Source organism: Coturnix japonica, chromosome 3 (genome assembly GCF_001577835.2).
Source record: "Coturnix japonica isolate 7356 chromosome 3, Coturnix japonica 2.1, whole genome shotgun sequence".
Taxonomy (NCBI): domain Eukaryota; kingdom Metazoa; phylum Chordata; class Aves; order Galliformes; family Phasianidae; genus Coturnix; species Coturnix japonica.
In genome coordinates, this window is record NC_029518.1 from 79,192,125 (window position 1) to 79,209,065 (window position 16,941).

General features: G+C 46.9%; 2 protein-coding genes across 13 annotated transcripts in view; both read right to left on the reverse strand.

The window, feature by feature from the left end:
* Positions 1–1,031: 1,031 nt before the first annotated feature.
* On the reverse strand, positions 1,032–7,761 carry BAG2 (BAG cochaperone 2). Its single transcript, XM_015859213.2, has 3 exons — positions 7,464–7,761; positions 2,542–2,651; positions 1,032–1,938 (listed from the first exon to the last, which is right to left on the reverse strand). The coding sequence occupies exons 1-3, from the start codon at positions 7,637–7,639 to the stop codon at positions 1,538–1,540; spliced, it is 687 nt and encodes a 228-aa protein (XP_015714699.1). The 5' UTR covers positions 7,640–7,761; the 3' UTR covers positions 1,032–1,537.
* A 4,312-nt stretch (positions 7,762–12,073) lies between these two features.
* The window catches only part of LOC107312099 (E3 SUMO-protein ligase ZNF451-like), a 36,932-nt gene continuing 32,064 nt past the window's right edge, over positions 12,074–16,941 (reverse strand). For all 12 annotated transcript variants that reach the window (XM_032443529.1, XM_032443528.1, XM_032443527.1 and 9 more), the window contains 2 exons: positions 16,131–16,205; positions 12,074–13,927 (listed from right to left, as the gene is read on the reverse strand). In XM_032443529.1, coding sequence (XP_032299420.1) covers positions 13,875–13,927; positions 16,131–16,205 — 128 coding nt within the window. In that variant the 3' untranslated portion in view covers positions 12,074–13,874. The remainder of the gene's footprint in view (positions 13,928–16,130; positions 16,206–16,941) is intronic.

Genomic DNA, 16,941 nt, shown 5'->3' on the forward strand with positions numbered 1-16,941 from the left:
CCAGGGAACCACCAGGAACAGCTGGGTGCTTTCAGTCTTGTTTTCGGGGCTGACATACGCTGGAAGGTGGAGCAGAGCCTTGTTTGAGCGCTCAGGAAACAACAGGCGACTTTGGTGCCTTTCCTACACCTTTGTCTTAGGCCTGCTGAGCCTCACCTACTGTTTTGATTTTGGCAGCAGATAGCCCTTACAAAATAACAACTTCAATACATTTTTCTTCTTGGTTTCTATCACCTGCATTGCCAGCTACGTTTGGCTGCTTGAAGTTACTTTAACAGGGATGGATGTTGGAGAGCCAGTGTGAAAGGAGCAGAATGCACAGCAGATGCTTTTTGCCATGGCTTACAGCTGTGTGATGGCATGGGAGACACTTCAGACAGTACCGCCAGCTTTAAAGCTGGCGTGTTCCGTACCATCCTGAATACCTGATAATGGCCATTAAAAAATAAATATTCTAAGCCTCACTGTGCTATTTTCAATGTAAGTATTCCACATTGCAATTTCCAAGAACCTCTCATGTATATTGTTATAATTACTCTTGGGAAGCAGGCACAGCCTCATAGCTGAAGATGTGGTGGCTGTGGAGGTCCCCATCTCAATTCCATCTCTGCCCATGCATGGCAGCAGCGATGCCCTTGCAGTGCTGGAAGCTCCCAAAGCACAGAGCAGCGGTCCCAACACCGTGCGTATGGCACAGGTTGGAGACGCAGAGCTCGGTGGCTGTGCAGATGGACCTGAGATGAGCTCCCAGCTCAGGTGGGCACTGCAAGAAATCTGCTGCAGGTGTGGAGGCTTCCTCGCACGCAGGGTGCTGCAGCTGCCCGCGCTGCTCTTCCCTCCCACAGCGCCAACAGCTGAGCTTCAATTGGAGGTCAGGTGAGGGCTGAGCAGCGCAGCCCCCTGCAGCACCAGCAGAATGCTGCCCTTCAGTGAACTAACAGCAGAACAACAGGCTGCTCAGTGGGGGCTCTGAGCCTCTTTGGACACACACAGGATCTGTCATTCTCTTCTAAGGATGATGAACAACACAGTAAAGAGTAAAACATTGTGTTGTTTATGAAAATACAATATGCAGTTTATTGATTTGTTGTTGCTGTTGTTGTTTATTGCCATGATTTGTCTTTTTTTTTTTTCCCCCAAGAGTCTATTTCACACACTATGTATAGAGCAGAGAAAAGTTGGTATCGCAGTATATGACCAAACAACCGCAGTTGTTTTTTTCTATAAAAGGAGGAGAATGGAGGACAGGCAAGATTCTGATCGATTCTGACAGTTCAGCAGAAGCACATTACAACTTGCAACAGAGCAGCATCAACTCTACAGAAGAAATCATGATAGCATTCCTTATTGCTGAAACAAAATGCCAATGCTACCGCAACCCATAGAATGCCTGCACCTTGCAATCCAAGATACCGTGGTGCATGTGTATGCGTATATATGCGTGTACTTGTAAACAGAGATTTTCCTTATAGCTTCTGTGTGCTTTTATGGAGAACTGGATCACTCTGTGGTTTGCCAGAAGTAGCCACGAGGCAGATTAATCCTGTTTGGTGATGCAAGGCTGCCTCATCGAGGATTTCTGATGCTCCAGCAACGTGATGGACTTCTCAGAATTCTCCAGGTTTCGGAGCAGAGTCTCTAACCTTCTTTTGATCTTCTTCTGATCCTCGATAGCGCATCCAATGACAACGGACTGAAATTTCTGATCAATGGGTCCTGCCGGCACATCAGACGTGCACGCGCCGTAAAGCGACATTAAGCGGATTTTGGCGTCTTCCAAATCATCCAGGAGCTTGTTGACGATTTCATCGATCATCTTGGTGGCGTGCAGGAGGGACTCCTGCTGCTGGGCGTTACGGATGGTTTCAACAGAAACCTCCACAGTGAGGGTTCGGCCCATCAGACGGTTGGCAGTCAGGTTAAGTTCTTCTCTCTCACCTAAAGCGAAAGCAGAAGGTATCCTGTGTTACTGACTAACACCTCCCAGTGCCTTTACATCACCAAGACAAGCAAAGTGCTACCGTGTGCCAACATGGATGTCTGTTGTTTCTTTTCTTTTTAAGAGGTGACAATCAGATTGATTTTCAGGGGCCAGAGGTTTTACATCTACGTGCCTGAGTCCCACCCATGTCACAGAGGCTGGTGTCTTCTGATCTGAAATTAGGCTGTAAGCTTTAAGAAAGGTATAAGCGATGTTTTTCCACTGCTGACACAGTGCTTGTTTTGTCACACTGCAGTAAAGCACCATATCAGGAAGCATTGATCATTACAAAAGCAGGCACGTGAGGGATGGACCCTCAATGCTGCTGTGAGAAAGAGTATAAATACACGGCACCTCGAAAGGCCACAGACAGAAGAGTTACTTTGCTTACCAGATGCAGTTAGAGGCCATTAGCAAAAAGGAAACGGGGACCCCAGAGGGAGGGAAGGCCCATCGGTATCCTCTGCCAGCTCCAGCATGGTGCCTTTAGCACTGGAGCAGCTCCCCTTGCTGGTCTGCTTTTAGGGCAGACAGGAGGGGATGGCAAAGCAGCTTCTCACCTTCACTGATGTGCCTCATGTCCTGGCTGTTCTGTATGTTGTGGATCATTTCTAGCAGGGTTTCTTTTTCTTGTTCCATAGCAGATGCTGCGTCACGGAAAGCCTCTACCCTGGGCGTAGTTAAACCAAACAAAGTCTTTCAATAATAAAACACATTTTCCCCCATAAAACTGCCAAGATCTTTCAATTAAACAAAAAAAAAAAAAAAAAAAAAAAAAAAATCAACAAAAGAGCCCCACTGCAAGTGCAGTCAGCTTGCAAGTATCTGTGCTCCAGACATTCTGACTCCATGACCCCCACCTACATAAAAACTTAATCTTTCAAGACACAAAATCATTCTAAAACTGAATACATGAGCCAATAGATAGAAAACAACCAGCTCCTTTGTAATGTGAGAAGAATGGGACAGACAGGCAAGGTGAGCATGTTTTGTTGCCTTTATGGGTAGTCCTGCCAAGCGCCTGCTTTCACGTCGCTGTGGTTTGTTTCTCTCCATAAAGATGCAGCAAACTGGCAGGAGGCTGTGACTCACAGAGGATGAAGCTCTGTTCTGGTCAGCTCCTATTTCTGGGCTTGCAGGAAAGCACGCAGTTGAGCTATCCTGAAATCAGACCCTTTCCCTGCACAACTCACTGTGCTGAACCTGACACGTGGCACACTGCTGCCAAGGGGTCAGGCACGGGGCAACACTGTGCCATGAGCTGTTCAGCCAGAGAGCTGCCCAGCTGTGTGCTGCTGCGTTGCCACTCTTCACCCACAACCCATGGCTTCTTCCCTGCCACGGCTTTTAGGAGAGGGCTTTTGCTCAGAGCAGTGTCACCTAGAGCAGCACAAGGGGAACAGCTGCCTAGGAGAGAAGGGGCAGGAGGGGCACCTTCCTGACTGCGCCTGCTGGGTGCTTGGAGAGATCCCAAGTCCAAGCAAAGCATCACATGAACCTGGCCAATGGCTTGGGATGCTTTCAACACAGCTCAGAGACCTTGATGCTGCAAACAGGCAGGGAATGCACCCGGCCTGGTATATTCATTAAGTCTGTCCAGAAAGCGAAAGCAAACCGAAGCACTGCTAACTCTCCAGTTCATTCTTCTTCCTTGCTTTATAGTGCTCTTCCGTGGTGGTGCTGGGAAAAGGGAGAAGGCAGGTGGGGCCAGGAACTCAGGGCCTTCAGTACCCACACGCCTCACGCACGCTGAGCTCAAGGAATGGCTCTGTTTGACGAAATCTTTAGGCTGAGTTCCCCAGTGAAACCACACGCTTCAGGCCCTCCCTTTCATGTTAATGTGAGGAGGAATGGGAAAAGTTAATGCAATGCAAATTCTTGCCAGGAGCAAATATTCTTAATTGTTATTTTGGATGGGTTAGTAAGAGTAATAAGGGCAGGTGGAGCCACTTCATACTTCAGATGTCAGCACTTTATAATTTAGGAAGTCTAGCAGAATTTTCATACGTGCCTCGCCGTGCCTTTAAAAAAAACCAGCACTGTCACCATTTGGAAAGTCCATTTTGGTCCCCAGAAAGCTGAAACAAGTGCAAAATTTCACTTTTAACAGCATTTTTACATCAACTCAAGTCTGGCACTGCCCTGACTCAAAAGCAAAGGTCTGCCCTCAGTGCGCAGGTTGACCCGTGGCTCTTACCAGCTCTGCGTCCAAGATCAAGCTACCAGTTCATGGCCTACAAAGCCAGACTGTCAGAGACAACGACTGTGTACCAAAAACAATGACCAATCACACCTTTGATTGACATAAGTTTATAACTAAATCAGCTGTGACAAACCTGCAGGGCGCCCAGCACTTGATCCCCAGCTGGCTCCCTGCACCACTGCTGAGGAAATGACAGAATGGCCCAGGTTGGAGGGGACTTCAAGGATCATGAAGCTCCATCCCCCCACCACAGGCAGGGCCACCAACCTCCCCATTTAACACTACAACAGGCTGCCCAGGGCTCCATCCAACCTGGCCCTGAACACCTCCAGGGATGGGGCATCCACAACCTCTCTGGGCAGCCTGTTCCAGCTCCTCACCACTCTCATAGTAAAGAACTTCCCCCGGACAGCCAGCCTAAATCTATCCTCCTTCAACTTAAAGCCATTTCCCCTTGTCCTGCAGTTATCTGCCCTTTCAAAGAGTTGACTCCCCTCCTGTTTATAGGCTCCACCCAGCAGCACCAGAGGGCCAGACCATGAGAACCTGTGAGCTTTCACTCAGAAACACGCAGGGCTGGGTTCTGGAGTTCAGTCATCAGCCTGAGAAATGCACTCAGAGGGCAGGAGAAAAGGGCTGAGAAGGGCATGGCTGTAGCTATGGGGAGCTGGACCACAAGCAGGGCAGGACTTGTGATTCTGTGACTTCTTCAGGAACCCGCAGACTGGGTAGAAGGAAACAAACAGCACTGTATTGGTCTATGCAGGAAGAGAGAGAGACAGGTAGGGGAACGTGCTGAGGAGATGCAGGCAGGCTTTGTCAAGGTAACAGTGTGGGTTCCTACCACTAGGTATTTCAGTGACTGACTGACTTTAAAAAAAAAAAAAGAGAAGGAAGAGAAGGGAAGAAAATAAATCGCCATGCGTGAATACAATCTGAACTGGCGATATATAGCCTCTGTCCACAGAGAAGGGGGCCTGGAAAGGTCACAAGTGGGTATCAGATTGACAGACAGGATTACACACCCAGTCACGCCAGCGGCCATTTCTGTGGGCTCCTGACTGCCCCTCCCCAGCTTGCTCTGCTGGCAGCGAGGGCACAGTGCCTAAGGCAGACCCGACTCTGGCAGCTTCCTCTCCTTGTAGAAGGCTGTCAGGTCTGTGCCTTACTGTGGTGAGTGCAGCAGTATGGGCTTCTTTCTGCTGGGTGAAAATATCCAATGACATCCTTATGGATGGAGTTTATCTGTTGCTTTCAGCATTAGTTTAATATTCCGCGGATCGTCTGAGCCTAAAAGAACCATTCTTCACTCCTGACTTGCCTTGGTCTGAGAGCGATGAGAGGTGCCATGCCGTTCTTCTCTGCATGCCATGGACATGAGCAGAGCATTCCCTGGAGGAACAGGTGGGCCGACCCACGCTTTGTTCCACCAGCAGAAACGTGATATCCGCTTTCCTGGGACAGCTGCAATAACGCATTAACCAGGGGCTTGCAGAAATAGCTCACTGCAGCTCGCCCGCTGGAGATGAATTTCCAGAAGGATGCAGAAACACTCAGTGAGGCCTCAGCGCTTTTTCCTGAAACACAGCTCAGCCAAAGTGCCGAGGCCAAGTGGGACCCTTCAGCCCGCTGTCCTCAGCTGCTCCTGCTGGGCTGGGGCTTGGAGTAATGAGCAGTGAGGAAAGGGCTGAGAAGAGGACAAAAGGTACAAGAAGTTATAAAGGGAAAGAAAGGAAACAAAAGCAGGAGTCTGTGTTTGTGCCTGTGCATCGTTAGACCTGGAACTACATGTCCATTTAATGCTGCCATCAGAACGCAGTGACTCATAAACAGCGGCTTCCAATGGCTGTGAGATCCCTTGACGCTGCACAGTAAGTTGGGGCAGTGGCTTGTCCTGAGCCTCTGCCAACACCTGCAGTGCGGGCCCAAACCTGGGCACCACTCAGCAGTAGCTCCTGGAGGTGCCTCAAATAATTGGCAAGAACTGCAAGGCCCAGGGAGCTGTGCACCCCTATGGCTGGTGGGTACCAGCCCACGGCAGCCCAGCATGGCCCTGGGGGAGGCAGGAAAAGGAGGGCAGCTGGGATCAGCTCTTCCAAAGGGATGCGGGGCCCAGCCAGCCTTCAGCCGCCTCATGGCCAAGTTCTTTATGAAGCCCCTCAACAACCCCATGGTGCACTATGGCACTCCTCACTGGTGGCATTCACAAGTCTTATCCACGGGGCTGCAGCTCGGTCACACCATCTGGAGAAGGAAGCAGCCCAGGCAATCTTCCTCCTAACATTCAAATGGCTTTAAAGTGAGGTGTCTTCACTGCTTACACACAGCAAAATTGAAACTTGGCTGACTTTAATCACAGCACTTTGCCCCTATTCTGCCATCATTCCACACTTAGAAATGTGCCTCTCTGGAAGGCCCACGGCAAGCAGGAGGGTTTCATTTTGGCCTTCGTTTCTGGCTAATCAAACTGTCTGCTTCGTGTCGGAGTTGCTCAGCACATTTAAAACCCACTTTTGCATACCCTCCTGCCTATCCAGCGCAGCATTTTGTAATTATACGCTACCACACTCCACCTGGATGCCAGCAGTGAGACCTGTTTGCAGGCACTGACTTTGTTTAGTCAAATTCGGAGAAGCCTGAGAAGAGCTCCGAGGAGATTTCATCAGTGAAAGGCTAACGCTGCTGCCTCCTGAATAATGCAAAGCAATGCACACAGAAAGGGAAAAACCCAGCTCTCGTGGGGCTCTGTAATTACAGAAAGACCTGGAAGCATCCCGGGTGGCTCTGAGAGCCGCTCAATGCACGGCGGGCTGTGTGGGACAGCAGCGCTGCTGGCTGAAGCGCGGTGCCCACCTCACCCGGGCAGCTCACACGGGCTGTATCCGGAGCTATTTACAAATAGGGCTGTGCCGCAGAGCGCAGTGCTGGCCGTACCACAGCTCAGGGTTTCAGAGCGGCAGCCGTCAGTGCGGGCAGCCCGGCGGGCACACAGAGGGTCTGCGAGCGCGGAACGTGGCCGTGCTGGGTGCCTGGGCTGAGAGAGGCACGGGGTGCACGAGCGTTACCGCGCTTCAGCTCCGAGCTTCCAGCAGCTCCCCACAGAGCAGAGCAGAGCAGCGCCTGGCGTTACACACATCGGGCCGGGAAAATCCGTTTCTCTTATAAAAACGCCTCTATTCCACGCACCCATGCACACGTCCCACGGCAGCGGGGCTCTCCCGCCGGGCCCCGCCGCCCCGCCGTCCCGTCCCTCCCGACCCCCCGCCGCCCCGGCCCCACCTGAGCTCCAGCTGGTCCAGGTTCTCGAGCAGGCGGCTGGAGCGGTCCGCCATGGAGGTGGAGCGGTAGAAGCGGCCTCGGAGCTGCCCGGCGGACGGCGGCTGCTGCTGCTGCTGCTGCTGCTGCTGGGGCGGCGCGCCCTCGCTCGCCTTGGCGCTGATCTTAGCCTGGGCCATAGCACTCGCCCGCTGCCGGCGGCGGCGGCCGCTCCCTTCCCGCGTCCCGCAGGCGGCGGCGGCGGCCGAATGCCGGCGTCCCGCTCATGGCCAAAGAAGGAGCCCGCCCGCCGCCTGCCCCCGCGGCACCCCGCCTCCGCGCCCCGCCTCGCGGCTCGGCCCGCCGGGCACCGCGGCGCGGAGCCGAGTCACACGCAGCGTCCTCAGCTCCCGCAGCCCTCAGGACCGCAGCGCCGCGTCGGCACCGGCGGCCTTCTTGCTCTGTTTCTGAAACTGGAGCTAAGGAAACGGGAGGGAGACTTTTAGTGTCTACACTTTACACGATGGCCGTTGTAGAATCACCGACTGGCTCGGGTTGGAAGGGACCTCAAAGCCCATCCGATGCCACCCCCCTGCTGTGGGCAGGGCTGCCCCCCACCAGCTCAGCTGCCCAGGGCCCACCCAGCCTGGCCCTGAGCGCCTCCAGGGATGGGGCACCACAGCTCTCTGGGCAGCTGAGTCAATGCCTCACCACCCTCCAAGTAGAGAATTTCCTCCTAATATCTATCTTAAACCTCCTCTCTTTTGATTTCAAATCATTTGTCTTTGTCCTGTCACTACTGGGCCATGATCTCAGTCTCCCTCCCTTTTATCATCTCCCCTTAAATACTGAAAGAATGCAGTGAGGTCTTCCAGACCCTTCTCCAAATCAAACGGACTCAACTCCCTTAGCATTTCTTTATTGGAGATGAGCTCCAGCCCTCTGATGATCCTTACGGCCTGCTCTGGACCTGCTCCAACAGCTTTGTGTCTGTCTCATGCTGTTAGTACAAAGACTGCAGAAAATTTGGAGGTCAAGGAAATTGGTCTGTGAGCAGAGCCAGAACTGAGCATTCTTAAAACCACAGTCCTTCAGATGATCCCAAGAACAGCACCTTGGTGCTAACGGACCCTGTCTCAGTGCAAGAAGTAGTCTAAGACAATACAGAAAGGCTTATGTTGGAAGTTGTTTCTGTTCTCCCTCAGTGCCCAACAGAACTGTATGTCCATTGAATGGTAGGAAACACAGCGGAACCACAGTCAGTAATGACGTTGGTGGGAGATCACATATCACTTCTCCACATGGAGCAGAACCTTCCCTTAGAGGAGCTCAGGAACCAGCTCCCACAGAAACCCCTTGATCCTAGAGTTCCAGCAGCTCAAGGCACACACAGGCTTTGCTTGCCATTGTTGTGACTGTTTAAAAAGGAATTTGCTTATCCCTAACTCCAGGTTTGGGCAAATACTGCATAGCTCCAGCAGCCCAATTTTTGGCACCCTGCTGAGAGAGATTGAGTTGCACAGAGATACTGCTTTGTGAGCCTGTCATGCTGCGGATCCAAATAGCTGTTTTCTCAGGCTTGTCCCTTCAGAGTGCTAGCATGTCCCAAGCCTTCTCGTTAGATTAATTGCCTGAGTTTCTTTGTTTTACATAGATGGATAAGTGAGGCTTGTTGCCCGTGAGCTTGTGTGAACAACCTCATGTGAACTGCTCCAGCCATCTGACAACAGCCTCTGTACAAGAGATTAATACCATTTCCCACCCCAAGCACAAAACACAGCAAGCCTTTGTAGCCATGACTCAATTTGCAATCATTTTTTCCTAGGATCCTGCTATTATTTCTATGCCAATTTATTACATATCAGTCAGACTGTATTTAAAAAGTAAAACAAAATCAAGTATCTGGCAGCTGACAAAACTCATGATGACTGTCTGTGCAGCCTGGAGTGTATTCCCAATGAGAAACTAGAAACCATTTTCTTCCCACCCCGGAGAGGAGTAGTTGTCCCCAGATTTTGTGCTCCTTGAAGAGGGTGATGGCCAAGTCAGGGCTGTTTCATGCTGATGTCCCTCTGTCCCTGTCTAATCTACAGCCGTGTTTGTGACTGGCCTGCACAGCCCAGCCCTGTAGGCACCAGGGAGAGGTCTGCAAGCAGGTGTAAATCTCATAATGAAGTAGCGGCTCTCTTGTTTAAACTACAGCATCGTGAAAAGTACGTGTCACTGACAAAACAAAGCAGTATGTAGAGGGTTTTCATTCATACAAACAAGATCTGTCAAGAGAGCAGAAAGAGCAGCTTTCCTGGGCCTCAGACACCTGATCTATAGAAGTCCAGAGGCATTGTAATGATCCACACCAAAAGCAGCAGCATCCCATTCCAACGTTGCCATATTCCAGACCTGACACATACCTGGTCACATACCTGAACACTTACATATGACCTGTCATGCAAGAGGATCAAAGAGAAAGTCCACACCCAGGGAAATGCCACGACAGATCCTTTTCCTCCCCTCAGATGCAGGACCTTCACATGAAGAAGCTTCTTTAGACACGGGTGTTATGGAAACACAACAGTTCCCATACACACCATAGGGGTGCAGCCACAGCTTTGGCCAGCCAGCCAAAGTTAGCTTGGAGCACAAGAAACAGGACAAAAGATGGGCCGACATGAGCTTTTAGGTCTTCAATCAAAGTATGTGCAGCCATGTTACAGGAGGCTGGCCCCTCACTTAGCACCTGCTGAACCTGCTGCTGTTCCTCCTGCTATTGCTACCAATGCTAATTAATGATAGCTTGTGTTTGCCTACACGCAGTCGGGCAAGCCCTGCGGTCCCAAGCTTGTCAGCAGTCTGAGCTGCATGTCCTCTATCTCAGCATCCATCTCTGTGCTGGTGTGACCATTTCAGGGCATGCAGCATTTTGTTCTCACGGAGAGGAACACAGCTCAGACAAAGTGCCAGTGAGCTGTGTGCAGCCACGGATGCTAGGCATGTTTTCAGCAGAGCTCTGAGCAAAAAGCAAACTGAGGAACTCCCAGAAAATACGCTACTGCACACAGAGAAAATAAACCTTCCACGGGTTTAGAAAGAGAACTTCAGGTCTAACTTTCTGTGCATGCACAGCTGTGCCACCTTATCTTGTCACTTACCTTAAATTTTGACTTATCCCCGCTTTTATAATATCTTGGACAATGTTATTCAACCCGGAAAACTGGTGAATTAGAATTCCTAGAGGAAAGCTGTGGAAGGTTAGAAATGTTAAAGAGACATGCAGATGAAGGCTTTATTGAAGCTACTTAGCTGGAAAGAATTGCCAGAATGCACCTTAGCGTTAATGCCAGCCAATTCCTCTAAATTAATTTTGAAACAATTCGTCACCCATCCTCACCTCCTCCCAATTTACAGCAGCCGCTGTAAACACCGCTAGGACAGCGTAAGCAGATGATAGAACACTTCCTTTTAAGAAAGACGGCGGCGTAACTTCATACCTCCTTAAAACGTCACCATATTTGGTAAAGATTTGGTAAAGGTTTGCATTCTGTGAGTGCTATAGGAATAGTAGAGGTCATTTCTGTACATCTTGAAGAGCAAAGAAAATCAAGCCATCACCCAAAGATACACCACTACTACCTATACAGAACAAGTAGCTTATAATAAGCTAATCTTGTCCCTTCATATTCTTGTATTTATTATTCAGCTCTACAGAAGCAACCAGGCAGGCATGAAGTTCAAGGTTACAGCGTGTTATAGCTGCATCAATTTATCTGGTATCTGAACTTGTCTCTGAATATGAACATAATAGAGGTATCCTTTCAGCTGAAAGATTAGGGCAGTAAAGCACCAACAATATGAGAACCTTGTAACAACCCTGACTGGTTATGGGGTGAGTTTTGTTGTACTCAGACATGCACTAAGCAGAAATTAAGAGCATTAAAACGGGTTGCGGGTGGTTGCCGGGTAGAGATGAGTTTTTTCCCCCTCATTATAGATAAAAGTAAAAAAGCACCACATGATTACTTTTCAGTATCAAAGGGTGAACTTATAATGTCAGAACCAAATTGTCTTAAAAAGAGCAAGAACAAAGGGATGCTGGGCAGGCTTCTTGTAGCATACAAGTTGTGCTCGTAAATGCAGACAGATCTCGCAGAATACCCTGGGCAAACCTCAAAGAGTGCAGCCAGTTAAACGAGATTTCCCAGTCAGAAACATTAAATTCTGAAACACAAATGTTTACAAGACACTTATTTCAGCTGAAGAACAAGGTGCAGTACCATGAGAAGCTGGTGACTAACAAGTCACATGTCTGTGCATGCAGGGTTTTAAGAATCCTCATTTTCTCCGTTCTTCTGGAAACAGAAGTTATCGGAGGCCTGTAGCGGCAGAGAACTTGGCGAAGGAAAAATTCAGAGTGAGTCCCAAAGGATAACAAGGACAGATTTCAAGACAGAGATAGTCCTGTAGACTGCTTCTACTGTAAGAAGAACACAGACCAGAAGCCTGGCTGGTTTATTAGAGTTACAGAAGTAGAGACTGGAATTTGCTACTTGTTTCAGTAAGCAGATGAGGAGGCTGGTACATCAGGTCTAGCTTTAATAACTACAGCTCCAAGGATAGAGACTCTATATGCACACAACTTTGTTTAATGCAATTTATTAAGTCAAGGATCATTAGGTAAAATCAAACTTAAATCTTATGACAAAATGAAATATGAGGAATAAAGTTTATGTTCAAGATCTGTCACAGCAGACTCTAGAGAAGACCATCTAGCCAGGTTTTAGACATCTGTTGTCAAGCAAAGAACTTTCTCAAGATGAAACATTTTTTTTAATGAGAAAAGAACTGCAGCTTGAGTGTCTGTGCTGAAGAAACCTTCCCAAAACCTCTTTCTTGCACTAATGATAGCTTTGTCTCATTCCACTTTATATTAGGACTCAGCGTGAAAAATTCTGAAATTGATTTAGCTTGAGTCATTTAGCTGAAGGCAACTCAGCGTCTCCTGGAATAGTGCTTGCTCAGCAGCAGGATGGCACTGCACACCTCAAACCCAACTGCTAATCCCACATTTACAGCGGGAAAGCAAGCAGCTGACGCAATGGAAGAACATCATGAGATTCTGTTTACTCTGTAGGATTTTCAGAGCCAATTCACTGAAAGCATTCAATCTGTTTTCTGGAGATTCAGCTGTTTCTTCAGGTTGTATGACTGCAAATGAGTTCAGAGAAAAAACTAGTGAAGAATCTGATGAGTTGGTCGAGAGACAGCAAATACATCAGGAAAATCAGTGTCAGTATTCCAGCTTTCCTAATGGTGACATACAGTAGTTATTCTAATGCTTTGGAACTGATGGCAAGTAAAATCTAGCTTTCTTCTTCTCTTACTCTCCAAAAATAAGTATTCCTTTGCATAATAAGTATTTAGATTTACAACAGTTGCAAGCAAACTCACAAGGTAATGGATAAAAAGAAAAGCTGGCATTTTGTTACATCAACATTTCTTAATGATTAATGACAACCATTATAAAGCAGAATAAGCTGGTACAGATGGGCAGCTTGCATTAGTATTTCAAAAGAGGGAAATAAGAAAGGTGGCACAGACGGCTTCATTTTGAACACAAAAAGAAATTATTCACTTACAAATAAGGACATATTCTGTCTTCATAAAAGAAGGGACCCATAAAGATTTACTCAGCTTTTGCTCACTTTCAAATTTGTTCCTTCCTTAGATCAGAGAGAGGTACCAAACCTGGCAGACTTCAAGCCAACACTTCCATGTTACTAGTAAAAAAACAGACACGTTTACAAAAATAAAGCTAACAGAAACTATCTGCACAGTTCACGGCCCTGATTCTGCCATTTATAACAGACAGCATGTAGAAAAAACTGTGGTCTATAAGACAAGACCATCCGCATACAAGAGTTAAGAGCGTATGTTCAGTTTATACACCCAGGAACTAAGCTTCTCTTTATAACAAGATGAGCTAAGTGAGTCAGTCTGAGACAATTGAAGTTCACTATTTTTATCTGTTGCCAAGACCACTTGAAAAAGTAAATAAAGACAATCACATTTTGTGACAGAAAAATTAAATATAAGAACCAATCAACTAAATAATTAAAACAAAACAAAAACCAACCAAACACAAAGTAACATCAGCCCACCAACTGGGCAACAATTTATACAGCTAGACCAGTGGGACTTTGCCATCATCCATTAGAAACTGAATGTGTAAAGGCTTAAAAATATATTTTTTGTCATACAGAATAAATTGCAGCAGATATCCATAAACTCCCATCAGCATTACAGAGAACATGAGATTATAGATCTAACAATTCAAGATACAGGCAGGTTTTTGAAGCAGGATTTGTAAATAGATGAACAAGCTTCCATTTTTGTGAGCAGCTTTGATGACACAGTATTAGCATACAGAGGGATCCTCATTTACATTTCCTCAAGGCTTCTCTTGATAGCTTCTTCTAATTCCGCATCATCCTCTGTATGAATACAAAAGTAAAAGATTATCATTTCAAACGATGGTTGGTAAAGAGTCAAACACAACTGCGTTATTATTACTACATAAAGCATCAGGTTACTTCTGTGGGCAATGTCAGCAGACTGGGGAAAAAAAAGGCACCTAATCAAAATGAGGGTTATTTCCCTTCTTACATCTTACTTCTTACACTGCTGTTGTTAACTCCTACTAGCAGTGAGTAAGTAGAAATAAAGCCATTAACAGTGAGAATAGTCCAGTTCAGGGCTGTAATATTTCTGATGGTGGGAACAAGCCTGCATAGGGACTCATTTATTAACAACCTCTCATAAACACCCTTCGTAATTCTCCAAATAGAAGCCCTGTTTCAGCCTTACCTTTAGGTTGCATTAGGTTTGGCATTAGTGAATTATATATCCTAAAGATAAACATGGTAAATAATAATACTGATGCGGCCAGAAAAATTAAAAGAAGCTTTCAGATACGTTATAATTCTTAAACAACTCATCTCCTTTAGGAGGACACAGGCATGTTCTAAAACAAAAAGATGACCGGTTTATATCTACTTCTATGACAAAGGAAAATGAATAATTACATATATCACAGAATTGCAGGGGTTGGACGGGATCTCAACAGATCACTAGTCCAACCCCCCTGCAAAAGCAGGTACACTACAATAGGTCACACAGGCAATTATCCAGGCAGGTCTTGAATATCTCCGTAGAAGGAGACTCCACCACCTCTCTGGGCAACCTATTCCAGTGCTCCATCACCCTTACCACAATGAAGTTCTTCCACATGTTAGCACAGAATTTCTTATGTTCAAGTTTGAGGCCATTACAGCTTGTCCTATTGCTACACACCACTGAGAAGAGCCTGGGCTCATCCATTGATCCTCATCCTCCCACCTCCCTTCAGATATTTATAAACTTTTATCAGATCTCCTGTCAGTCTTCTCTTCCCCAGGCTGAACAGACCCAGGTTACTCAGCCTGCCCTCATACAGGAGACGCTCCAGGCCCTCTATCATCTTTATGACCCTCCACTGGACACCTTCCAGGAGATCCCTGTCTTCTTTGAGCTCAGGAGCCCAGAACTGGACACAGTATTCTAACAGTGGCCTCACCAGGACAGAGCAGAGGGGGAGGGTCACCTCCCTTGACCTGCTGGATCTTTCCAGTGCACCCCAGGATACCACTGGCCTACACACACAGATGTAACATTTAAGAACTTTCACTGCAGTCTGCACTTGCTGTACTTGAGGTTCTTATTTAGCATTTCTTTCAAGGCCTAGTTTTGAAGAAGAAATTGTATCAATAAGTGCTTTCTCATGTCTGTTAACCCATATTAATCCAGATGGACTTTCTAGCAACATCTGATACTACTGAGAACGAGGTTACTTTCTGAAACAAGAACAGTTGTTGGTAGTGGAAACAAAGCCCCACCTACAGGCAACTGCTCTCATTAAAATGAGTTGTCATTAAATCACTGAGATCATTTGGTTAAAAAGAATATGATTGAAACGATGACTCTTACTAATGTCATACAGTTCATTCCACAGTGATACCTGGATTGTCCTGTCCCCAACACTTCAGCTCCCTCCTCTCAGCAGTTCCTAAGCTCTTTGTCCTTTTTAATCTATTTCTGGGGTTGATTTTGCCTCTTCATTCCATCTTAATCAATTGTACAGCCATGCACACTACTGAAGCCAGGCTGGCTCATAAGCTCAGATCTCTTCTGTACAGAGACAGAAGAACTGGGACAACCTGTACGTACCAAACGCCACCCCCTACTGGGAATATCCAATGCTGAGAACTCCTGAGACTTTCAGGACTATAGACAGTTCTCCCTTAGGAGACAACAGCGCTTTCTTTAGATACAACATCCAGTTTTGAACTACAGTAGTTCTACTCCCCGTCAGAGTTAATACTGAACTGGTATCAAGTGAGCTCAGTCACGTCTTCAACAGCACAATACCCAGTGGTGAACCAATAAAAATGAACGCTGAGTCTGCTGGCATACTTTCCAATTAGGAAATTATGTTTTCCTTTTAGCTCCTGGAATTCTTAGCTACTCATGATTCCTCAGAATATTCCTGAGAGTATTCTTAAAAGGTCACTTGACATTAAAATGGTTTTAAGTTCAGCTTCTAAATCTTCTGTAAATAACGGCACTCTTGAAAATAAAGAAGTAAAAATTAAAACAGACCTTCTTGTTTCTTTGTTTCTTCTAAACTCTTTTGGATTGTTCGTTTGGTATCTTCATCCTCTTCGCTATCGGAACCTTAAATGCACAAATTAAATATCAATTAAACATTGCTCCTATGAAAAAAAAGAAGTCACACACCTCTTATGTTTCTTTTACCACAACAGCATTGTAGCTTGTATCTGAACTGCCCTTGTTCCTATCAGAAAATCACAGCAAAACATGTCACAATGTGCATATGCAGTGGTATACAGATGTATTTTGAGGTGTCTTGTAGGGTTTGGTGCACCTAAACTTTTTTCCCTGCGCTTGTTTTAAGTGGAGTCTCCGAACTAAGGGTTAAAAACCAAACAAGTCAATTAGTCCCATCACATATTCATTTTCTCCCCAGAGGCTCTTGCTGTTTTGTGAGATGGTCTCTGTAATGAGGTTGCATAACAACCACAACGAACTAGGTCTCCTCTGCGGTCACAGCAACAGAAGCCCTTCACATACTAGACACGCTTCTGATTATGTTTAGAGGCAAAGAACATTCTGATACAGGTATCTAAATTATTGACTGTGTGACCTGTGACTTCCTAAAATTTCAAGCCTCTGGCACTTACACCCTGTCTAAACAGCAGCATTACTGACTGTCCTGTTTCCAGGAATAAAATCCAGCAGATAGCATCACACAGAATTCATGAATCCACAGACACCAGAAACCTCTGGATGTCTACTGAAGCTAAAGGCTCCTTTCTCCAGTCACTTAGCAGGCTGCTGGTGAAGCCTTCTAGGAGCTGCCAGCTATCTGGGTAGAACAGACACCTCCCTA

Bases quoted from the DNA above. Each gene is read 5' to 3' on its own strand.
- BAG2 (XM_015859213.2), bottom strand. From the start codon at position 7,639: ATGGCCCAGGCTAAGATCAGCGCCAAGGCGAGCGAGGGCGCGCCGCCC. The intron at 2,652-7,463 runs GTGGGGCCGGGG...AACTACGCCCAG, and splicing joins CTGGACCAGCTGGAGCTCAG to GGTAGAGGCTTTCCGTGACG. The intron at 1,939-2,541 runs GTGAGAAGCTGC...CTTTCGCTTTAG, and splicing joins CATGAGGCACATCAGTGAAG to GTGAGAGAGAAGAACTTAAC.